Here is a 20,316-nt window from a genome sequence, read left to right as displayed (position 1 = left end):
CTCTCCAAAAAGAGCATTGCTGTTCATCTGCAGTTTGCTAAAGATCACATGAACAAGCCAGAAGGCTATTGGAAAAAATGTTTTGTGGACGGATGAGACCAAAATAGAACTTTTTGGGTTAAATGAGAAGCGCTAGGTTTGAAGAAAGGAAAACACTGCATTCCAGCATAAGAATCTTATCCAATCTGTGAAACATGGTGGTGATAGTATCATGGTTTGGGCCTCTTTTGCTGCATCTGGGCCAGGATGGCTTGCCATCATTGATGGAACAATGAATTCTGAATTATACCAGCGGATTCTAAACGAAAATGTCAGGACAGCTGTCCATGAACTGAATCTCAAGAGAAGGTGGGTCATGCAGCAAGATAACAACCCTAAGCACACAAGTCGTTCTACCAAAGAATGGTTAAAGAAGAATGAAGTTAATGTTTTGGAATGGCCAAGTCTGACCTTAATCCAATCGAAATGTTGTGGAAGGACCTGAAGCGAGCAGTCCATATGAGGAAATGCACCAACATCCCAGAGTTGAAGCTTTTCTCTATGGAGGAATGGGCTATAATTCCTCCAAGCCGGTGTGCAGGACTGATCAACAGTTACCGGAAATGTTTAGTTGCAGTTATTGCTGCACAAGAGGGTCCCACCAGATACTGAAAGCAAAGGTTCACATACTTTTGCCACTCACAGATATGCAATATTGGATCATTTTCCTCAGTAAATAAATGACCAAGTGTAATATTTTTGTCTCATTTGTTTAACTAGGTTTTGTTTATCTACTTTTAGGACTTGTGTGAAAATCTGATGTTGTTTTAGGTCATATTTATGCAGAAATATAGAAAATTCTAAAGGGTTCACAAACTTTCAAGCACCACTGTAACATACCTTACTGCCTTTGTGAAGTTTCCCACCAGAAGACGTGACATCTCTTGGTGCAGGTGTCTTATTAAAAGTCTTTGTGGATTTTATAGAGTTTTATAACAGAGTTGACAAGAATATTGGGGCCGATAATTTTTTAATGACTGAAATTGCACATAATAAAAAAAATAGACTTTCTATGTAATTGATTTTATAGCAGTTAATAGAATAAGGATTGGACCATAAAGATTGTACCATAGAGGACTGGAGTAAGGTCATCTTCTCTGATGAGTCCAATTTTTAGCTTTTCCCATCACCTGGTCTTCTAATGGCTAGACAGAGACCTAGAGAAGCCAACAAGCCACCGTATCTCACACCCATTGTGAAATTTGGTGGAGGATCGGTGATGCATCAGTAAGGCCGGAATGGGGCAGATCTTTGTTTGTGAAGGACACATGATTCAAGCCATGTACAAGGTTATCCTGGAAGAAAACTTGCTTCCTTCTGTTTCTTGCTTCCTCCTTCTGAGGATTGGGTTTTGCAGCAGGACAATGCTTCATGCCATACAGCCAGGTCAATCAAGATGTGGATGGAGGACCACAAGATCAAGACTCTGTCATGGCCAGCCAAATCTCCAGACCTGAACCCTATTGAAAACCTCTGGAATGTGATCAAGAGATATAGAAATATAGAAATATAGAAAATTCTAAAGGGTTCACAAACTTTCAAGCACCACTGTAACATACCTTACTGCCTTTGTGAAGTTTCCCACCAGAAGACGTGACATCTCTTGGTGCAGGTGTCTTATTAAAAGTCTTTGTGGATTTTATAGAGTTTTAAGACATCAAAAAAGCTGAGCTGATTAAAATTTCTGCACCAGGAGTGGCATAAAGTCACCCAAGAGCAATGTGAAAGACTGGTGGAGAGCATGCAAAGGTGCATGTGATTAAATATCAGGGTTATTCCACCGAATATTGATTTCTGAACTCATTCTAAGTTCAAACATTAGTAATGTGTTGTTTAAAATTGAATTTGATCTTGATTCCTATGTATTATTCAAGGTCTGAAAACACAATCTTTTTTTTTTTTTTTTTTTACCAGTGGTCATTTTCTGCAATTAAATGCTCTAATTGACAATAATTTTATGTGGAATTTGAGGAAAATGTTGTCAGTAGTTTACTATGGAATAAAACAAAAATGTTCATGTTCCTCAAACACATACCTGTAAAACCAGAGAAACTGATAATTTTGCAGTGGTCTCTAAAAGCTAGACGGCCTTTCGATTTCATTAAATCTGTGAAATTTAGTTCCCTCTGAAATTTGGTCATTGTGATATATGTTTATTTCTGTAATATCTCACAAAATATTAGGCCATTCTGTGGCTGGGAAGTTGTTTAATTTGAGGGGATTCCCTAGCAAATAATATGCATGAAATGGCTTGCTTCGCGTAGTCAAGATAGAGGAAGTCCATGTGCGCATGTGCAGTTTTACCTTCTTCTTCTTTTTCTGGGTTTTATCGCAGCTGGCATTCACAGTGTTGTATTACTGCCATCTACAGGTTTACCTTGACCATGCACTGACAGTTACATAATTCTGTCACTAAACGAACAGCTGATCACACCAAGGTGCTCGCTGACTGCCGATATTTATTAGTTTGGTCCTGCGTTTCTGTTCCTATGCACCATATTTTCTTCTCACTTTCCGTTACTGTAGTCAGTTTTTCACGTTTCATTTGCACACTCACGTCCTCCATTTTTCTCTCCTGTTTCAAATTTGTATCCCACAATGCCTTGCGTGAACGGTGAAAGCCCACCACGTGATGCATGACGTAATATCTTGAAGTGGGTCATGTTGAAGCAGGAAAAAATAGTGGAGAATTAAGGGTTATGTGGCCCTAAATTCATGAAGTGTTCTATTTAAAAAAAATAAAAAAATAACAAAATTGAAAGTCTGTGATTCAAATTCACTAGCTTTCAGTCCACTAAACAAAAATAATTGGGTGTCAGGGAAAATTATTTTTATGACCTACACTTGAAAAACCTGAAAGGCAGTCTACCTTTAATTTTTTCCAAACCTGTGTATAACATACACACACACACACACACATATTATAAAAAAAAAAAAAATCTCCTTCTCACCCCCGGCGGGGGTGGGTGTGTGTGTGTGGGGGGGGTGGTATCCATGTCATCCTCAAGCTCGGGTCCTCTACCAGAGGCCTGGGAGTTTGAGGGTTCTGCGCAGTATCTTCGATGTTCCTAGGACTGCGCTCTTCTGGACTGAGGCTTTAGATGTTGTTCCTGGGATTTGCTGGAGACACTCTCCCAGTTTGGGGGTTACTGCCCCAAGTGCCCCCACTACCACGGGGACCACGCAACCCTTGACCTTCCACATCCGTTCCAGCTGCTCTTTCAACCCTTGATACTTCTCAAGTTTCTCATGTTCCTTCTTCTTGATGTTGGCGTCAGCTGGGATCACCACATCTATCACCACCACCCTCTTCTGCTCTTTGTCCACCACCACTATGTCCGGTTGGTTAGCCAGGATCTGTTTGTCAGTCTGGAAGCTGAAGTCCCACAGAACCTTGGCCCTGTTGTTCTCAGCCACCTTCTGTGGTATGGCCCATTGGGACTTGGGTACTTCTATTCCATACTGGTTGCAGATGTTCCTGTATACTATCCCAGCCACTTGGTTGTGCCTCTCCATGTACGCTGATCCAGCTAGCATCTTACACCCTGCTACTATGTGCTGGACTGTTTCAGGGGCTTCTTTGCACAGTCTGCATCTTGGGTCTGATCCACTCTGGTAGATCCTGGCCTCTATGGCTCTTGTGCTTATGGCCTGTTCTTGTGCTGCCATGATTAGTGCCTCTGTGCTGTCTGTCAGTCCTGCATTATCCAGCCACTGGTAGGATTTCTTGATATCAGCCACTTCCTCTATCTGACGGTGGTACATGCCATGTAGGGGTTTGTCTCTCCAGGTTGTCTGTTCCTCCTCCTCCTCTGCACTCTCATCAGGGTTCTGCTGCCTGAGACATTCACTTAGCAGTTCATCCTTTGGGGCCATCTTTCTGATGTATTCTCGGATTTTCGATGTTTCATCCTGGACCGTGGTCTTGACGCTCACTAGCCCTCGGCCTCCCTCTTTCCGCTTAGTGTATAGTCTCAGGGTGCTGGACTTGGGGTGGAACCCTCCATGCATGGTGAGGAGCTTTCTAGTCTTGATATCTGTGGCTTCTATCTCCTCCTTTGGCCAGTTTATGATACCAGCGGGGTATCTGATGACTGGTAGTGCGTACATGTTGATGGCTTGGACCTTGTTCTTACCATTCAGCTGACTTTTCAGGACCTGCCTTACTCTCTGGAGGTATTTGGCTGTGGTTGACTTCCTTGTGGCCTCTTCATGGTTTCCATTAGCCTGTGGGATGCCAAGGTACTTGTAGCTGTCTTGGATATCACCTATGTTGCCCTCTGGTAGGTCAATCCCCTCAGTCCGGATGATCTTGCCTCTCTTTGAGACCATCCGGCCACACTTGTCCAATCCAGTTAGCTTCTTCAGCCAGTATGGATCATATCGGGGCCTGGTGCTGTCCAGCTCTTCATCTTTGACACTCTTTCTTGGACGTCTGCCATTGAGATGGTTACTGGTTCTTGTTCTGGGAGGTTGCTGTGGTCAGCTCTTAGGTCCACTAACCATTGGGCATCGGTGTTGTGTGATGCCTTTCTTTCCCATATGTCTTTCCAGTATTTTTCCACCTCAGCTCTTGGTGGGTCTGACCGGTTGTTGTTCCCCTGCCACTGAGAGTACACCTTGGCTGGTTCAGTGGAGAACAGCTTGTTTTATTCTCCTGGCCTCTCCCTCCTTGGTGTATCTCTTCAAACTGTTTGGCAGTTTCGAGTGCCTCTGGTATGGAGAGTGAGTTGTACTTCCTGGGTGCCCCTTTATTCACCATGTTCCCTTTCTGTAGTTCAGCTAGCTGGCTAACTTCTCTCCGTGCTGCCTTTATCTTGGCAAATCTAATCGTCTCTTCCATGATTACTGTTGCTGTACTGTGTATCAGCTTGTTGGTCTCAGTGATGGTTCAGATGTCTTCAGAGCAGCATTCACATCTACTAGTAGATCTTCTGGTACTTGGCAACTCAGCTTCGGTATTCGTCGGGGGCTCCAGGTTTCCAGTTGGGTCACGATCTTCCTTCTCAGGTCAGCAGCTCTTGTGTTGAGGCTGTTAGTTGTTGGGGCTTGGTACCCAATCTCTGGTTGTGGGGATGATGACATCTCCCCACTGACCTGTCTTCCTGGCTCCCCCTTGCCGTAGCATCGTTGTTGTATTTCATTAATCTCTAGTTAATAGCTGTTTCTTTGTTAGCCTTGATTGTGGGTTTCGAAGTATCCAATGGTCCAACATTCGCTGCATGTATCCCCTCTCTCTGGGATTGCTTGTATAGTAGCATTCCAGCAAATCCGTATTTTCTGTCCTCGTCCATCGATGTCTTGTTCCAGTAGCCCATTTCTCATCAGTTTGCCCTGGTTCCCTAGCAACTGACGCAGACCTTGTTGACCCGGGCGACGGTATGAGCCGGTATGACTCTATCAGTTATGTCTTCACTCATTCCTGAGGTAGGCTGATATATCATGAGGGGTTTTTGCCTAAGAACCCTTACTGGATGATGTTTTGCCCCGACCGGGATTCGAACCCCAATCTCCTGCGTCGTAGTCAGTGAGCGTTACCACTGTACTATCCAGCTGATATATATATATATATATGTGTGTGTGTGTGTGTGTTAGGAGGAGAGTCTGACGTTCCAGTCTCAGTTAGATGAGTTGAAGCGTGAGATTGTTAAACGGAAACAGAAGCTCAGAGAACTGCAGCTAATGAACAACAATGCACACCAGGCCAAAGTTGCAGCCAAGGTACATGCACGCGCACACACACACACACACACACACACACACACACACGGAGGACTTACTCTGTTCCTTTCAGGAATGTTGGCATGTAATGTTTTGAATTGAATTGAATGTGTGGTTTAAGAGCATCTATTCTTGGTTATGATTTTGTGTGTGTGTGTGTGTGTGTGTGTGTGTAGGCAGAGCTAAAGAGTCAGGCGCTGATGGTGTACAGTGAGAGGAGGGAGAGAGAACTTCTCCTGAACCGCTATAAAAAGCACGCAGAGGCACAAAAAGCACAAACTGACAGGGGAGAACGCCAAGTGAGTCACAACTATACACAACTATGCACAATTATACACAAGTACAGACTACTATACACAACTTTATGCAACTACACGCAACTGCACACTACTATACACTACTTTATGCTACTATGCACAACTATACACAATTCTACACAAAATACAGATTACAACCCCAATTCCAAAAAAGTTGAGATGCTGTGTAAAATGTAAATAAACACAGAATGCAATTACAACTCTTATAAACCCATGTATTTTTCACAATAGAACATAGACAATATCCCAAATGTTTAAACTGAGAAAATGTACCATTTTAAGAAAAAAACAAGGTAATTTTGAATTTGATGGCAGCAACATGTCTCAAAAAAGTTGGGACAGGGCCATGTTTACCACTGTGTAGCATCCCCTCTTCTTTTAACAGCAGTCCATAAACATCTGGGAACTGAGGAGACCAGTTGCTTGAGTTTTGGGAGAGGAATGTTGTCCCATTCTTGCCTGATATAGGATTCTAGCTGCTCAGCAGTCCTGGGTCTTCTTGGTTGTATTTTTTGTTGCATGATGCGGCAAATGTTTTCAGTTGGTGAAAGGTGTGGACTGCAGGCAGGCCACTTCAGCACCCGTACTCTTCTACTACGAAGCCATGCTGTTGTAATAGACACAGTATGCGGTTTAGCATTGTCTTGCTGAAATATGCAAGGCCTTCCCAGAAAAAAGATATCATCTGAATGGGAGCACATGTTGCTCTAAAACCTGTATATACTTTTCAGCATTGATGGTGCCTTTCTAGATGTGCAAGCTGCCCATGCCATAGGCATGAATGCACCCCCATACCATCAGAGATGCAGGCTTTTGAACTGAGCACTGATAACAAGGTGGATGGTCCTTCTCCTCTTTAGTCCGGAGGATGCGGTGTCCATGATTTCCAAAAAGAATTTCAAATTTTGATTTGTCTGACCACAGAATAGCTTTCCACTTTGCCTCAGTACATTTTAAATGAGCTTTGGCCCAGAGAAGCCGGTGGCATTTCTGGATAATATTCACACATGGCTTCTTCTTTGCATGATGGAGCTTGAACCTGCATTTGTGGATGGTACGGCAAACTGTGTTCACAGACAATGATTTCTGGAAGTGTTCCTGAGCTCATGCAGTGATTTCCATTACAGAATCATGCCTGCTTTTAATGCAGTGGTGCCTTCCAGTATTGATTTTCAGCCTTGTCCCTTGTGTAAAGAGATTTCTCCAGATTCTCAGAATCTTTTGATTATATTATGTACTGTAGATGATGAGATATTAAAAGTCTTCGCAATTTTATGTTGGGGAACATTATTCTGAAATTGTTACACAATTTGTCAATGCAGTTTTTTGCAGAATGGTGAACCTCTGCCCATCTTTACTTGTGAGAGAGACTGTCTCTCTAAGATACTCTTTTTATACCCAATCATGCTACTGACCTGTTGCCAATTAACCTAATTAGTTGCAAAATGTTTCTCCAGCTGTTTCTTTTTAGTACCACTTACTTTTCTGGCCTTTTGTTGCCCCCGTCCCAACTTTTCTGAGACATCTTGCTACCATCAAAATCAAAATGAGCTAATATCTTTCATGAAATAGTAAAATGTCTCAGTTGAAACATTTGATATGTTGTCTATGTTCTATTGTGAAAAAATATGGGTTGATGAGATTTGCAAATCATTGCATTCTTTTTTTATTTACATTTTACACAGCCTCCCAACTTTTTTGGAATTGGGATTGTATTATACGCTATTATAGGTAACTACACACAACTATACACAACTATACACTACTAACTACACACACTATCTTGATTGTTGTGGAGCTCAATCTGGTAACTCTGACATTAACTGTCTTGTCCTCTGCTTTGCCCCTGAGCATGGGGCAGCATGATTTCTGCCCCAAATGGCTTCTGTTAACACTGGTTGCAGTTACAATGTTTGACCACTGGGTGCAGTAAGAACTGTGTGGAGCTGAATGGGGCAGTGAGCACACTGCAAAACCATTACATAACATCCTAAAAGACCAGCAAATCAACAGGACATTGGTTTATAGCTGTCAGATATTGTTACCTGTCAGACACGGTGGGCATGTTCATATATGTGACCCCTCACCGAATCCAGGGACGCATGTCGGCCGAAACGAATCCGAGATAATCGCAAAAGAAGCATTTTTTTTCTAAATTTGTGATTTTTGTTTTTTTCCATCATGTGCAAGTTGAGATCTTGAAGAATGCAATCAGTATTTCAGATAATAGATTGTTTTGTTGGAAAAGCATACATTTTTTTGTTGCAAATTGTCTCGTTTTTGTCAGGACTGTAGCCTGCTGGGGGGTGTGGGTAAATTACCATATGGGCCATTCACATGATGATTTGAGTCTTTTTTTTTTTTTTCGCGAATCAGCTGTATGATACGAGCTGAGCTCATGGCTACTTAAGCTGCATACAGGCATGTAATTTCACTATGGAATGAGCAAGCTAAACAGAGCGCAGAGGAGCTGAAACACCGCGAAGCAAACAGACACTCGGTATTTACATCGGAGATAACCATTTCTAGCAAAAAAAACGCAACCTCGTTTTCCAGATTGAATGGAATACTTGAATGATCGGATGATACACGGACCGTTCTAGGACTACTTTCCATCGGAGGCATTGATGTGTGCAAGGCGACGTTTCTCTTTCTGATGGGGTAAGTTTATTAATCTAAGGCTGTGTGGTTATTTTTGCATGTAACGGAGAGTGTTGTGGTTTGGTTAAGCCTAGGTCACAACTGGACGTACGATTTTTTGGCCGTGCGATTTTTGCCGTTTCCCAAATCGCTGCCGTTTTTTTTGTTCATGGAGAAAGATGGCCGTAAGTTTGTCTTGCAACCTGAAAAAAACGTAAGCGCCCGTAGAGTTTGTTTGACATGACAACGAACCTCTGCGGCCAGTCTGCGGCTTGAAAATCAGCACGTCACACGCGCGCTCTTGTGCGTTTCATGCGCGCCCGCCGTGCGTTTCTTGCATTTTTTGCATGTAGACCGGCCGTAGGAACACGTATGGCCGGTTGTGACCGAGGCTTTACATGAAACTAGCATTGTGTTAGTTGTGTCATCATTGTGCTATCTTTCTTTCTTACGGTGTGAGTAATTTTTCAACCACAAAACGTTAAAGTATACTTTAGGACTTATTTTTGTACTTCATAATTGTTTTGGGCATACTTTGCATGGAAGGAAAATTGACGTGGTGATTTGTTTACATGAAAGTAGCATCCTGCTAGCTAGTAGGGGGTAGGGCTTTCCTTAATGTCATGCAAATGAGCACCATTATGTGCCCTCCCTGCACCCAGAGTAGCTGAGATGGAAAACTTTGAGGGCGATTTTCTCCCTTTTCTGTTTTAAGAGGTATGCACTTTCAAAAGGCCACACATTCTTCAAATATTGTCAGATCTCCACATGGAAGGCATCATTGGAAAGCTTAGAAACTGTACTTTCTGAATCTGTCAATAACTCAAAATGCCCCCGGGCGGACATGTGTCCCTGGATTCCTTTATCTGACACATTTAAGCCTCAATAATCAATGCACAGCCTAACAGACTTGTTCTTCTTGACCACAAAAAATAAACCAGATTCCACCAGAGATGATGAGGGGCAAATGATGCCAGCCGCAAGAGACTCTGATATATACTTGTCCATGGCCTCTCTCTCTGGGGAGAGAGGGAATAAATGTGACCCCTAGGGGGAGTGGTCCCAGGAAGCAGATCAATAGCACAATCGTAAGGTCAATGAGGAGGGAGAGAGGTGGCCCGGGCCTTACTGAACACCTGACTAAGGTCCCAGTATTCCACAGGGACATTGGAGAGGTTGATGGACTCATCAGGACTGGAGACTTGGGAGGTGCGGGGAATCTTGGCAGAGGACAGGCAGGTGGCCAAGCAGTGGGTGCTCCAAGAGAGGACTGTACCATTATTCCAATTCAGGTGGGGATTATGCAGGCACAACCAAGGAAGACCAAGAACAATAGACTCATGAAGCTTATTCATGGCAAAGAAAGAAATAGACTCCACGTGGTTCCCCGAGATTTTATGAGTGATCGGCTCTGTGATGTGGGAGACAAGACTGAGTTCGGTGCCCTTGAGTGCCCTGGTGTTTAGAGGGTGGTCTAACAGGTTGACCCCCAGCTCTTCTGCAAAGGAGGTTCTGATTAAGCTTTCGTCTGCCCCCAGAGTCAATCAGCACCTTTACTGGGTAACATCTTTTCTGAAAAATTATCTTAGTGAGAAGCACCGGCCTCTTGGCAGGGGAAGACTGCATCAGTACACTCACCTGTATCCTTGCTGCTACTGGTGGGCAGGCCCTTTTAACAGGCAATGAGAGATGAAATATCTGGGTTTGCCACAGTAGAATCAGGACCTGGTCTCACGGCCGCACCTTCTCTCCTTGGGGGTGATTTGGGTTCTGCCTAGCTGCATGGGCTCTGGTTCAGGGGAAGCAGTGGCCTCAGATGAGGAAGCAACATTCTTAAGTTCAAACCTGAGGTTCCTTCTCAGGCTTTGTTGGCATAACCGGGTATGCACCTGACCAGCTAGGTCCATGAGGCTGTCCAAAGTCTCAGGGAGGTCATGAGGGATGATCTCATCCAATACAGAGCTATTTAGTCCATGAAAAAATGCATCATACAAGGCAATGGCAATCCAGTCCACAGCTGCAGCCAAGGTATGAAACTGAATAGCATAGTCATAAACCAGCTGGCTGCCTTGCTTGAGCTCCATTAGTCACCTAGCTGCCTCCTTGCCCTTGGGCAACTGGTCAAAAACCTTTTGCATCTCTTCAGAGAATTCCTTGTAACTTGAACAACAAGGGGCCCCAGCATTCCAGATTACTGTTATCCACTCCTGAACTCTTCCAGTCAGAAGTGTGATGACATAGATGACTCGAGAGCTCTTGGAAGGGAAAGCGGAGGCCTGGAGTTCCATTGACAAGGAGCACTGGGAAAGGAATGAGTAGCAGGTCCCAGGCTCCCCATTGTAGGGCTGCGGGGCAGGCAGACATGGCTCTCGGAGGGGTTGTGGCACTGGAATGACTGTTGGAGTAATGGGTGAGCTGACTGGCGCAGGTGCTGGTTGACTGGAGATGGCAATCGGAAGGCTTTCCATCTGAGAGGAGAGTTTCTGTAACATGTCTGTGATGGCCGTCAAGCTCTGATGGACAGCTGTAATCTCCTGCTGGTGATAACCCAGAATAGAGCCTTGTTTGGTGAAAGCTGCTTTAACTGTTTCAATGTCTGCTGGGTCCATTCCTCTGGCAGAATTGTTCTGTCACAGCCAAAAGGAGTAGACTACTCTGGCATTACAGCCCCCAACTCTGGCATTACAGCCCTCACAGTGGGGCAAATGGGTGATGACTCAGCAGCATAATCATAGAGCCAAAGTTACTGCTGAGACTTGCCCATGGGAGTACCACTCCTCTCTGCTTCATGTGATACTGATAGCTTTATTTGTGATAAATGCAGATTAGTTAGTTTACTGATGGAGAAGACTGCAGCTTTAGAGATGCATATCCAGACACTAGAAAGGGTTAGTGAGATTGAGAGCAGTGTAGTTTCTGCAGGGGAAAGTCTGGATGCCCTAGATGGAGCTAGCAATCCCCCAACTCTGGCATTACAGCCCTCACAGTGGGGCAAATGGGTGATGACTCAGCAGCATAATCATAGAGCCAAAGCTACTGCTGAGACTTGCCCATGGGAGTACCACTCCTCTCTGCTTCACGTGTCAAACAGGTTTGCGCTCTTCGGTGATGCAGCCACTGAGAAACCTGAAAGACCTCTGGTTATAAGAGACTCTATCTTATGGCATGTGAAATTAGCTAGGCCTTTAGGCACACCAGCAGCTTTAGTCGGGTGTATACCAGGAACCAGGACATAGCAGGTAATCTTAGGGTCCTAGGCAAGCATAGGCTCTCAAAGATAGTTATCCACGTCGGAGAATAACTCCTCGTAGGAGGATAACTTTCCTTGTTTTCCTTAACAAAGGCAATATATGCCTTCGTCAGTCTGAGATTACTAAGGGCAACTTTGTAGAGGTGTTTAAATTAGTGAAGGCAATGTTGGATATGGTAGTATGCTCTGGCCCCATCTCAATGCAGCGTGGCGATGTAGCTTACAGCTGGTTATGGTCGCTGAACTGCTGGTTGTCTAGGTGGTACTCTGAAATCAATGTGGGCTTTATGGATAATTGGACTAATTTTGAAGGCACTGCCGGCCTGTTAGGGCAGGATGGTATCCATCCCACTCGGGAAGGTGCTGCTGTCATTTCTTGCAGCATAGCTCATAGTCTCAGAACAGGCTGAGTTAACTTATGACAATCCAGGGCCAAGGCCAGGAAGCAGATGAACAGGATAAACTGACTGTCTGCTAGCTGCACAGAGTTGTCACTCAGGTTCCACTATCTAAACTGTGTCTCTTCCCTGAGCTAAACAAAAAAAGTTGAAATATTCAGAGAGTTTGTTCAAGTAACCTAATTAATATAAAATTGGATCATATTGACTGTACAGCCACTGTCAGCACCTTTTACTGGAAGGTAGGACTCTTAAATATTAGATCTTTTACATCTAAAGAGCTAATTGTTAATGAACTTATTACTGATTAGGAGTTTAATGTACTGTGTTTAACAGAAACATGAATTAAGCCAAATGAATATATAGCATTAAACAAAGCTACTCCTCCTGGATACAGTTACATACACCAGCATCGTCTAACTGGCAGAGGAGGAGTTGTTGCAGTTAGTTATAATAATTAGCTAGGCATAACACAAAAACCTGGTTATAACTTTAATATATTTGAAGTTCTTCATACTAATATAATGTTGTTGCAAATCCCTGAGTGGGTGTAATACTGAAGCATGGCAGGCGGGAAGTGCTGTTCACACAGACTTTTTATTTTCAATGTTTTCCTTGCTTTTCAGCTTTACACACACACACACACACACACACACACACACACACACACACACACACACACGTGCTCTGGTTGGGAGAGATCTCCTCTCTTCGCTCTCTCCCTCCTTTTCTACTCTCTGCAGTTACTGGAAAGCACACAGACACAATGTTAATCAGAAACAGCTGTACTGACTTTGCCACTCACTTCCCTGGCCCTGCCCTCCATTCACAAACTGACGCTCGGCCACGCCCCTGCTGGCACAATCCCCCACTGCCCGACTCAGGCTGGTGAGCTGTCTGGCCCGCAGCGGACGTCCTGTCCTGTGTGTGTGTGGGGGGGGGTCTGCTGCGGGCTGGACAGCTCCCCGGCCTGAGTTGGACGGTGGGGGTATGTGGCAGCAGGGGTGTGGCTGAGCGTCGGTTTGTGAATACCCCCACCGCCTGACTCAGGCCAGGGAACTGTCTGGCCTGCAATGGGCTCCCCCCCACCCCCCGACGGGACAGGATGTCCACCACTACCATCTGTGCCCCCAGCCTATGGATCACCTCGAATTTAAATAGCACCATTATGTGCCCTCCCTGCACCCAGAATAGCTGAGATGGAAAACTTTGAGGGCGATTTTCTCCCTTTTCTGTTTTAAGAGGTATATACTTTCAAAAGGCCACACATTCTTCAAATATTGTCAGATCTCCAAATGGAAGGCATCATTGGAAAGCTTAGAAACTGTACTTTCTGAATCTGTCAATAACTCAAAATGCCCCTGGGTGGACATGTGTCCCTGGATTCCGTTATCTGACACATATATGTGTGTGTGTGTGTGTGTGTGTGTGTGTGTATCAGGCCCAGAGGGTGCTGCACACATATGAGTTGAGCAGTCAAGCACAGCGCAATAGAAAACGAGAGGGAGAGAACAGCAAAACCATCTCCCGCTTTGAGGAGGCCTTCTCACGCATCACAGCGGCTACAGGAATCACGGACACACAGGTTAAACACACAGACACTGAAGTGCGCTGTGTATGGTTCATCATTTCAGATTGGACAGTAGCCTTACAGTCACATACCCTTGTATTAGATGCGTAACTGAACTAGAGAAAGTGTGTAAAGCTTTTGCGTGTTTGTGTGTGTGTGTATGTGTGTGTGTGTAGGAGTTGTTGGAAAGGTTCATATCTCAGCGTGACTCTCACACACATCTGGAGCAGATGAAGGTGCAGAATGAGCATGAGCTTCAGCAGCTAAAGCAGAAGAGAGACGCATTACACACTCATTACCAGGACATGAAGTACTCAGGAGACACCAAACTGACCCAGTGAGAAACACACACACACACACACACACACACACACACACAGAGTCTCAGTTATGCATGTGGGGGCAGAATTTCTCTCAAACAGAGGCGTGTCTCAGTTACGCACATGGAGGTGGAGTTTGTCTAAAACAGAGGTGTGTCTCAGTTCTACATGTGGGGAATGCATGTTTTCTTTACAGCAGAGTGCATCAAATTAACACACACTGATTTTACTTTATGAATTCAACAAATCAACATGGTGAATGAAAAGTTTGATAAAATCTCCTACATCCCTCATGCACACACAGTACAATTTCATCACCTCCACTTAGTCTTTTGTAGCTTCATTAAGTTTTGCTTGAGTAATTGTCTGAGCTTGAAATAAAAAAGTAGACTATAAAGTAACAGCCTGTGTTGGATCAAGTGCTATTTTCTGTGCTGCTGAATAATGAGTGTGGAAGCCATTCTGCTAAATTAAACCAGTGATTAATGTGATCATTACAGCTCACTCTGTTCATGCAGTAATACACTGGTGATATATGAGACTCCTATTAGATTTATTTCTGGAGATTTAGATTTTATTTCCCCCATCTTCTCTTTCATAGGTCATCCTATTAGTCTATTTTACATTTTTAAAATTCTCTCTTATTTTTATATTACGGGGCGGCACGGTGGTGTAGTGGTTAGCGCTGTCGCCTCACAGCAAGAAGGTCCGGGTTCGAGCCCCGTGGCCGGCGAGGGCCTTTCTGTGCGGAGTTTGCATGTTCTCCCCGTGTCCGCGTGGGTTTCCTCCGGGTGCTCCGGTTTCCCCCACAGTCCAAAGACATGCAGGTTAGGTTAACTGGTGACTCTAAATTGACCGTAGGTGTGAATGTGAGTGTGAATGGTTGTCTGTGTCTATGTGTCAGCCCTGTGATGACCTGGCGACTTGTCCAGGGTGTAGCCCGCCTTTCGCCCGTAGTCAGCTGGGATATGCTCCAGCTTGCCTGCGACCCTGTAGAAGGATAAAGCAGCTAAAGATAATGAGATGAGATGAGATTTTTATATTACGGGGCGGCACGGTGGTGTAGTGGTTAGCGCTGTCGCCTCACAGCAAGAAGGTCCGGGTTCGAGCCCCGTGGCCGGCGAGGACCTTTCTGTGCGGAGTTTGCATGTTCTCCCCGTGTCCGCATGGGTTTCCTCCGGGTGCTCCGGTTTCCCCCACAGTCCAAAGACATGCAGGTTAGGTTAACTGGTGATTCTAAATTGACCGTAGGTGTGAATGTGAGTGTGAATGGTTGTCTGTGTCTATGTGTCAGCCCTGTGATGACCTGGCGACTTGTCCAGGGTGTAGCCCGCCTTTTGCCCGTAGTCAGCTGGGATATGCTCCAGCTTGCCTGCGACCCTGTAGAACAGGATAAAGCGGCTACAGATAATGAGATGAGATGAGATTTTTATATTACATCTCATTATATTCAACAGCCAAGAATAAAACACTATTTCCTTCTTCAGTCTATTTTCTATCCCTGATTATTTTCAGTGTAAAGGTGAGCATTTGAGTTTAAAGGCAGTGCTCTAGATGCTATTGAGGAACCCCACACTGGACACTTACAGAAATATCTGGCAACCTCAGAGGTGATTTTAATAATCTGAATGTGGCGCTCAGAAAATCAACTTCCTGACTCTGAATACCAGGAAATTTCCTTGCATAAACACTGGATTTAAGTGGTTAACTTTGAATACAGACCTGAAATAGTTTTTAAAAGTTTGGGGCGCGTGTGTGTGTGAATAGGAGGAGGATGTTGGAGGAGTGTGTGTCTCAGTTACAGAGGGAGCAGCAGAGACGAGACGCAGCTAAAGACACTCTGGACAGAATCACACTCACACTGAACACTGTGAGCAATGCTGTGGAACATCTGTATGAAAAACTGCAGCACATCACACTGAAGGTACACACACACACATACACACACATAAAGTGGATATAAAAAGTGTACACACCCTGTTAAAATGATAGGTTTTTCTGACATAAAGAAATGAGACCACGATAAATTATTTCAAAACTTTTCCCACCTTTAATGTGACCTATAACCTGTACAATTCAATTGAAAAACAAACAAATCTGTTAGAGGGAAAAACATAAAAAATAAAAATCGTACAATAAGCTGGTTACATAAGTGTGCACACCCTTAAACTAATATTTTGTTGAAGCACCTTTTGATTTAATTACAGCATTCAGTCTTTTTGGGTACACACCTGCCATCAATTAAAATTACTCTAATTAACCCCATATAAAGTTCAGATGTTTACTCAGTTGCATCCTCCAGCAAAAGCCATGGTTCGCAGAGAGCTTACAAAGCATCAAAGGGATCTCATTGTTGAAAGATATCAGTCAGGAGAAGGGTACAAAAAATTTCCATGGTATTAGATATACCACGGAGCACAGTGAAGACAGTCATCAAGAAGTGGAGAAAATATGGGACAACAGTGACATTACCGAGAACTGGACGTCCCTCGAAAATTGATGAAAAGACAAGATGAAAACTGGACAGGGAGGCTGCCAAGAGGCCTACAGCAACACTGAAGGAGCTGCAGGAATTCCTGGCAAGCACTGGTTGTGTACTACATGTGACAACAATCTTCCATATTCTCCATATGTCTGGACTATGAGGTAGGGTCAAAGAAAAACATCCAGGCCTGGCTAAATTTTGAAAAAAAAAATACATCAACTCTCCCAAAAGCATGTGAGAAAATGTGTTATGGTCTGATGAAACCAAGGTTGAACTTTTTGGCCACAATTCCAAAACGTATGTTTGGTGCAAAAACAACACTGTGCATCACTAAAAGAACACCATACCCACAGTGAAGCATGGTGGTGGCAGCATCATGTTGTTCTTCTTCAGCTGGAACAGGGGCTTTAGTCAAGGTGGAGGGAATTATGAACAATTCTAAATACCAGTCAATTTTGGACCAAAACCTTCAGGTGTCTGCTAGAAAGCCAAAGATGAAGAGTAATTTCATCTTTCAGTATGACAATCACCCCAAAAATGTTTTGGAATGGCCCAGCCAGAGCCAAGACCTAAATCCAATTGAAAATCTGTGGGGTGACCTAAAGAGGGCTGTGCACAAGAGATGCGCTCGCAATCTGACAGATTTGGAGTGCTTTTGCAAGGAAGAGTGGGCAAATATTGCCAAATCTAGATGTGGCAGGCTGACAGACTCCTACCCAAAAAGACTGAATGCTGTAATTAAATCAAAGGGTGTGCACACTTATGCAACCAGCTTATTGTAGGTTTTTTATTTTTTATGTTTTTCCCCCCTAACAGATTTGTTTGTTTTTCAGTTGAATTGTACAGGTTATAGGTCACATTAAAGGTGGGAAAATTTTGAAATAATTTATCGTGGTCTCATTTTTTTTACATCAGAAAAACCTATCATTTTAACAGGGTGTGTACACTTTTTATATCCACTGTATGCAAATAGAAAGTATCTGGTCTAGTGTAGTTACTGTATTTAGAGTAGTCTTAGACCTTACAAAGTCCTTTTCTATCTATCTATCTATCTATCTATCTATCTATCTATCTATCTATGTGTGTGTGTGTGTGTGTGTATGTGTAGGATGCCCCTGTGCAGCGAAAAGGTGTGTCTCCTCAGCCTGCGTTGGAGCTGCTGCTGGAGACAGAGCTGAAACTGATGCAGCTTCACAAAGGACTACAGGGACGTGATATACACACACTCACCAAAGAAATGGGGGAGCAAGAGGTGTGTGTGTGTGTGTGTGTGTGTGTGTGTGTGTGTGTGTGTGTGTGTGTGTGTGTGTGTGTGTGTGTGTGAAAAAGAGAGAGAAAGAGTGAGAGAAAACCAGAGATATAAATCCTTGATCTTTTTATAAACATGGTGTGTGTATGTGTGTGTTTGCAGTTCCATAGCGTCATTGAGGGGAAGCTTCCTGACTCCAACACCCGCGTCACACTGCCGGATTATCAGAAAGCCGACCTGTCTGAAGGTCTCACACACACACACACACACACACACACACACACACATAAACACACACACACACACACACACACACACACACACACAGAGAGTAAGGTGATGAGTTTCTCTCTCTCTCTCTCTCTCTCTCTCTCTCTGTAGAAGAGGAAGATAGTGGGGATGATGATGATGATGATGTCATCACTCGAGAGTTCCTCAAACGCCAGTCGCAGCACATCATCAACTCTAAGACAAAGATGAAGAGCAAACTGTGACCTTCTCGTCACCTGTAGAGATGATGGTAGGGATGATGCTTTTCTGCGATCACAGAAAAAATGCAGAAATCGCAGAATCACTTGTCTGAAACGGATCTGTCGTTTTAAAATAGAAAACGGGTTTTTGTTGGCATCCAGTCTCAGAACCCAATAAAGTCAATCCATGCAGCGATACAGCGAGGGATTTTTTTTTTTTTGCAGAAAGGAATCGAATCTCAGTGTAAACCGGGTTGTCAACTGTTAGATTGCAAAGTAAATTTTCTGTTTCCCCTTCAATAAAGATTACAGGCAGCCACACTTTATGAGAGAGAAAGCTAGGTTTTATTAAAGAAGTTTCATGTATATACGGCAGTGTTGTCCAAGACACTCACTGTGCCCCAGATGCGCTCTCTCTCTGCATGCCCAATACATGACACTTTCACTCACTCTCTGGTTTCTCACTACAAAAGGTCTTTCTCAAAACATTTAATCCATAACACAGATAAGGATGTTACTGTGGGCACACATACACATATACTGTTTTTCTCCATCAGGCTGAGGATTACAAATATTCTGAAATAATAAGAATTTTAAGAAGCCCTTAACTATTCTTCACTCCCCTTTTTTGATTAATTAAGTGATTAATAGTCAAAACAAAGACAAATGAATGGGTATATCCATCCATTATCTGTAGCCGCTTATCCTGTACAGGGTCACAGGCAAGCTGGAGCCTATCTCAGCCGACTACAGGCGAGAAGCGGGGTACACCCTGGACAAGTCACCAGGTCATTGCAGGGCTAACACATAGAGACAAACAACCATTCACACCTACGGTCAATTTAGAGCCACCATTTAGCCTAATCTGCATGTCTTTGGACTGTGGCGGAAACCAGAACACCCAGAGGAAATCCACACAGACATGGGGAGAACATGCAAACTCCACACAGAAAGGCCTCTGTCAACCACTGGGTTCAAACCCAGAATCTTCTTGCTGTGAGGCAACAGTGCTAACCACTACACCACCGTGCCACCCCTGGGTATATACAGTGTCTTGCAAAAGTATTCATCCCCCTTTGTGTTTGTCCTGTTTTGTCACATGTAATGAAAATGGATTTTTGGGCGGTTACCACCATTTGATTTACACAACATGCCTACAACTTTAAAGGTGAAAATTGTTGTTTTATTGTGTCAAACAATAATTCAGATGGAAAAACAGAAATCTGCAGTGTGCATAGACACACCAAAGTCAGTACTTTGTAGAGCCACCTTTTGCTGCAATTACAGCTGCAAGTCTCTTGGGGTATGTCTGTATTAGCTTAGCACATCTAGCCACTGGGATTTTTGCCCATTCCTCAAGGCAGAACTCCTTCAAGTTAGATGGGTTGCATTGGTGTACAGCAATCTTCAAGTTATGCCACAGATTCTCAATTGGATTGAGGTCTGGGCTTTGATTAGGCCATTCCAAGACATTTCAATGTTTCCCTTTAAACCACTCCAGTGTCGCTTTAGCAGTATGTTTAGGGTCATTGTCCTGCTGGAACGTAAGCCTTCATCCCAGTCTCAAACCTCTGGTTGACTCAAACAGGTTTTCCTTCAGAATTGCCCTGTATTTAGTGCCATCCATTTTTCCTTCAATCCTGACCAGCTTTCCTGTCCCTGCAGATGAAAAATATCCCCACAGCATGATGCTGCCACCACCATGCTTCACTATAGGAATAGTGTTCTCAGGATGTTGGGTTTGCACCAAGCATGGTGTTCCCCATGATGGCCAAAAAGATCATTTTTAGTCTCATTTGACCAGAGAACCTTCTTCCATGTGTTTGGAGGGTCTGTCACATGCTGTTGGACAAACTC

The 20,316-nt window shown here is 43.9% G+C and overlaps 1 protein-coding gene across 1 annotated transcript in view; it reads left to right on the top strand.

The window, feature by feature from the left end:
• The window catches only part of LOC132875194 (outer dynein arm-docking complex subunit 3-like), a 33,727-nt gene extending 15,211 nt beyond the window's left edge, over positions 1-18,516 (top strand). Inside the window, exons 6-13 of the mRNA XM_060911887.1 lie at positions 5,635-5,760; positions 5,937-6,059; positions 13,807-13,950; positions 14,112-14,272; positions 16,023-16,179; positions 17,849-17,992; positions 18,152-18,236; positions 18,371-18,516. Coding sequence (XP_060767870.1) covers positions 5,635-5,760; positions 5,937-6,059; positions 13,807-13,950; positions 14,112-14,272; positions 16,023-16,179; positions 17,849-17,992; positions 18,152-18,236; positions 18,371-18,483 — 1,053 coding nt within the window. The 3' untranslated portion in view covers positions 18,484-18,516. The remainder of the gene's footprint in view (positions 1-5,634; positions 5,761-5,936; positions 6,060-13,806; positions 13,951-14,111; positions 14,273-16,022; positions 16,180-17,848; positions 17,993-18,151; positions 18,237-18,370) is intronic.
• The last annotated feature ends 1,800 nt before the right edge of the window (positions 18,517-20,316 follow it).

Source organism: Neoarius graeffei, chromosome 27 (assembly GCF_027579695.1).
Source record: "Neoarius graeffei isolate fNeoGra1 chromosome 27, fNeoGra1.pri, whole genome shotgun sequence".
NCBI lineage: Eukaryota > Metazoa > Chordata > Actinopteri > Siluriformes > Ariidae > Neoarius > Neoarius graeffei.
The sequence above is the reverse complement of the archived record's forward strand: the minus strand, read 5'-3'. Positions and strand labels throughout refer to the sequence as shown.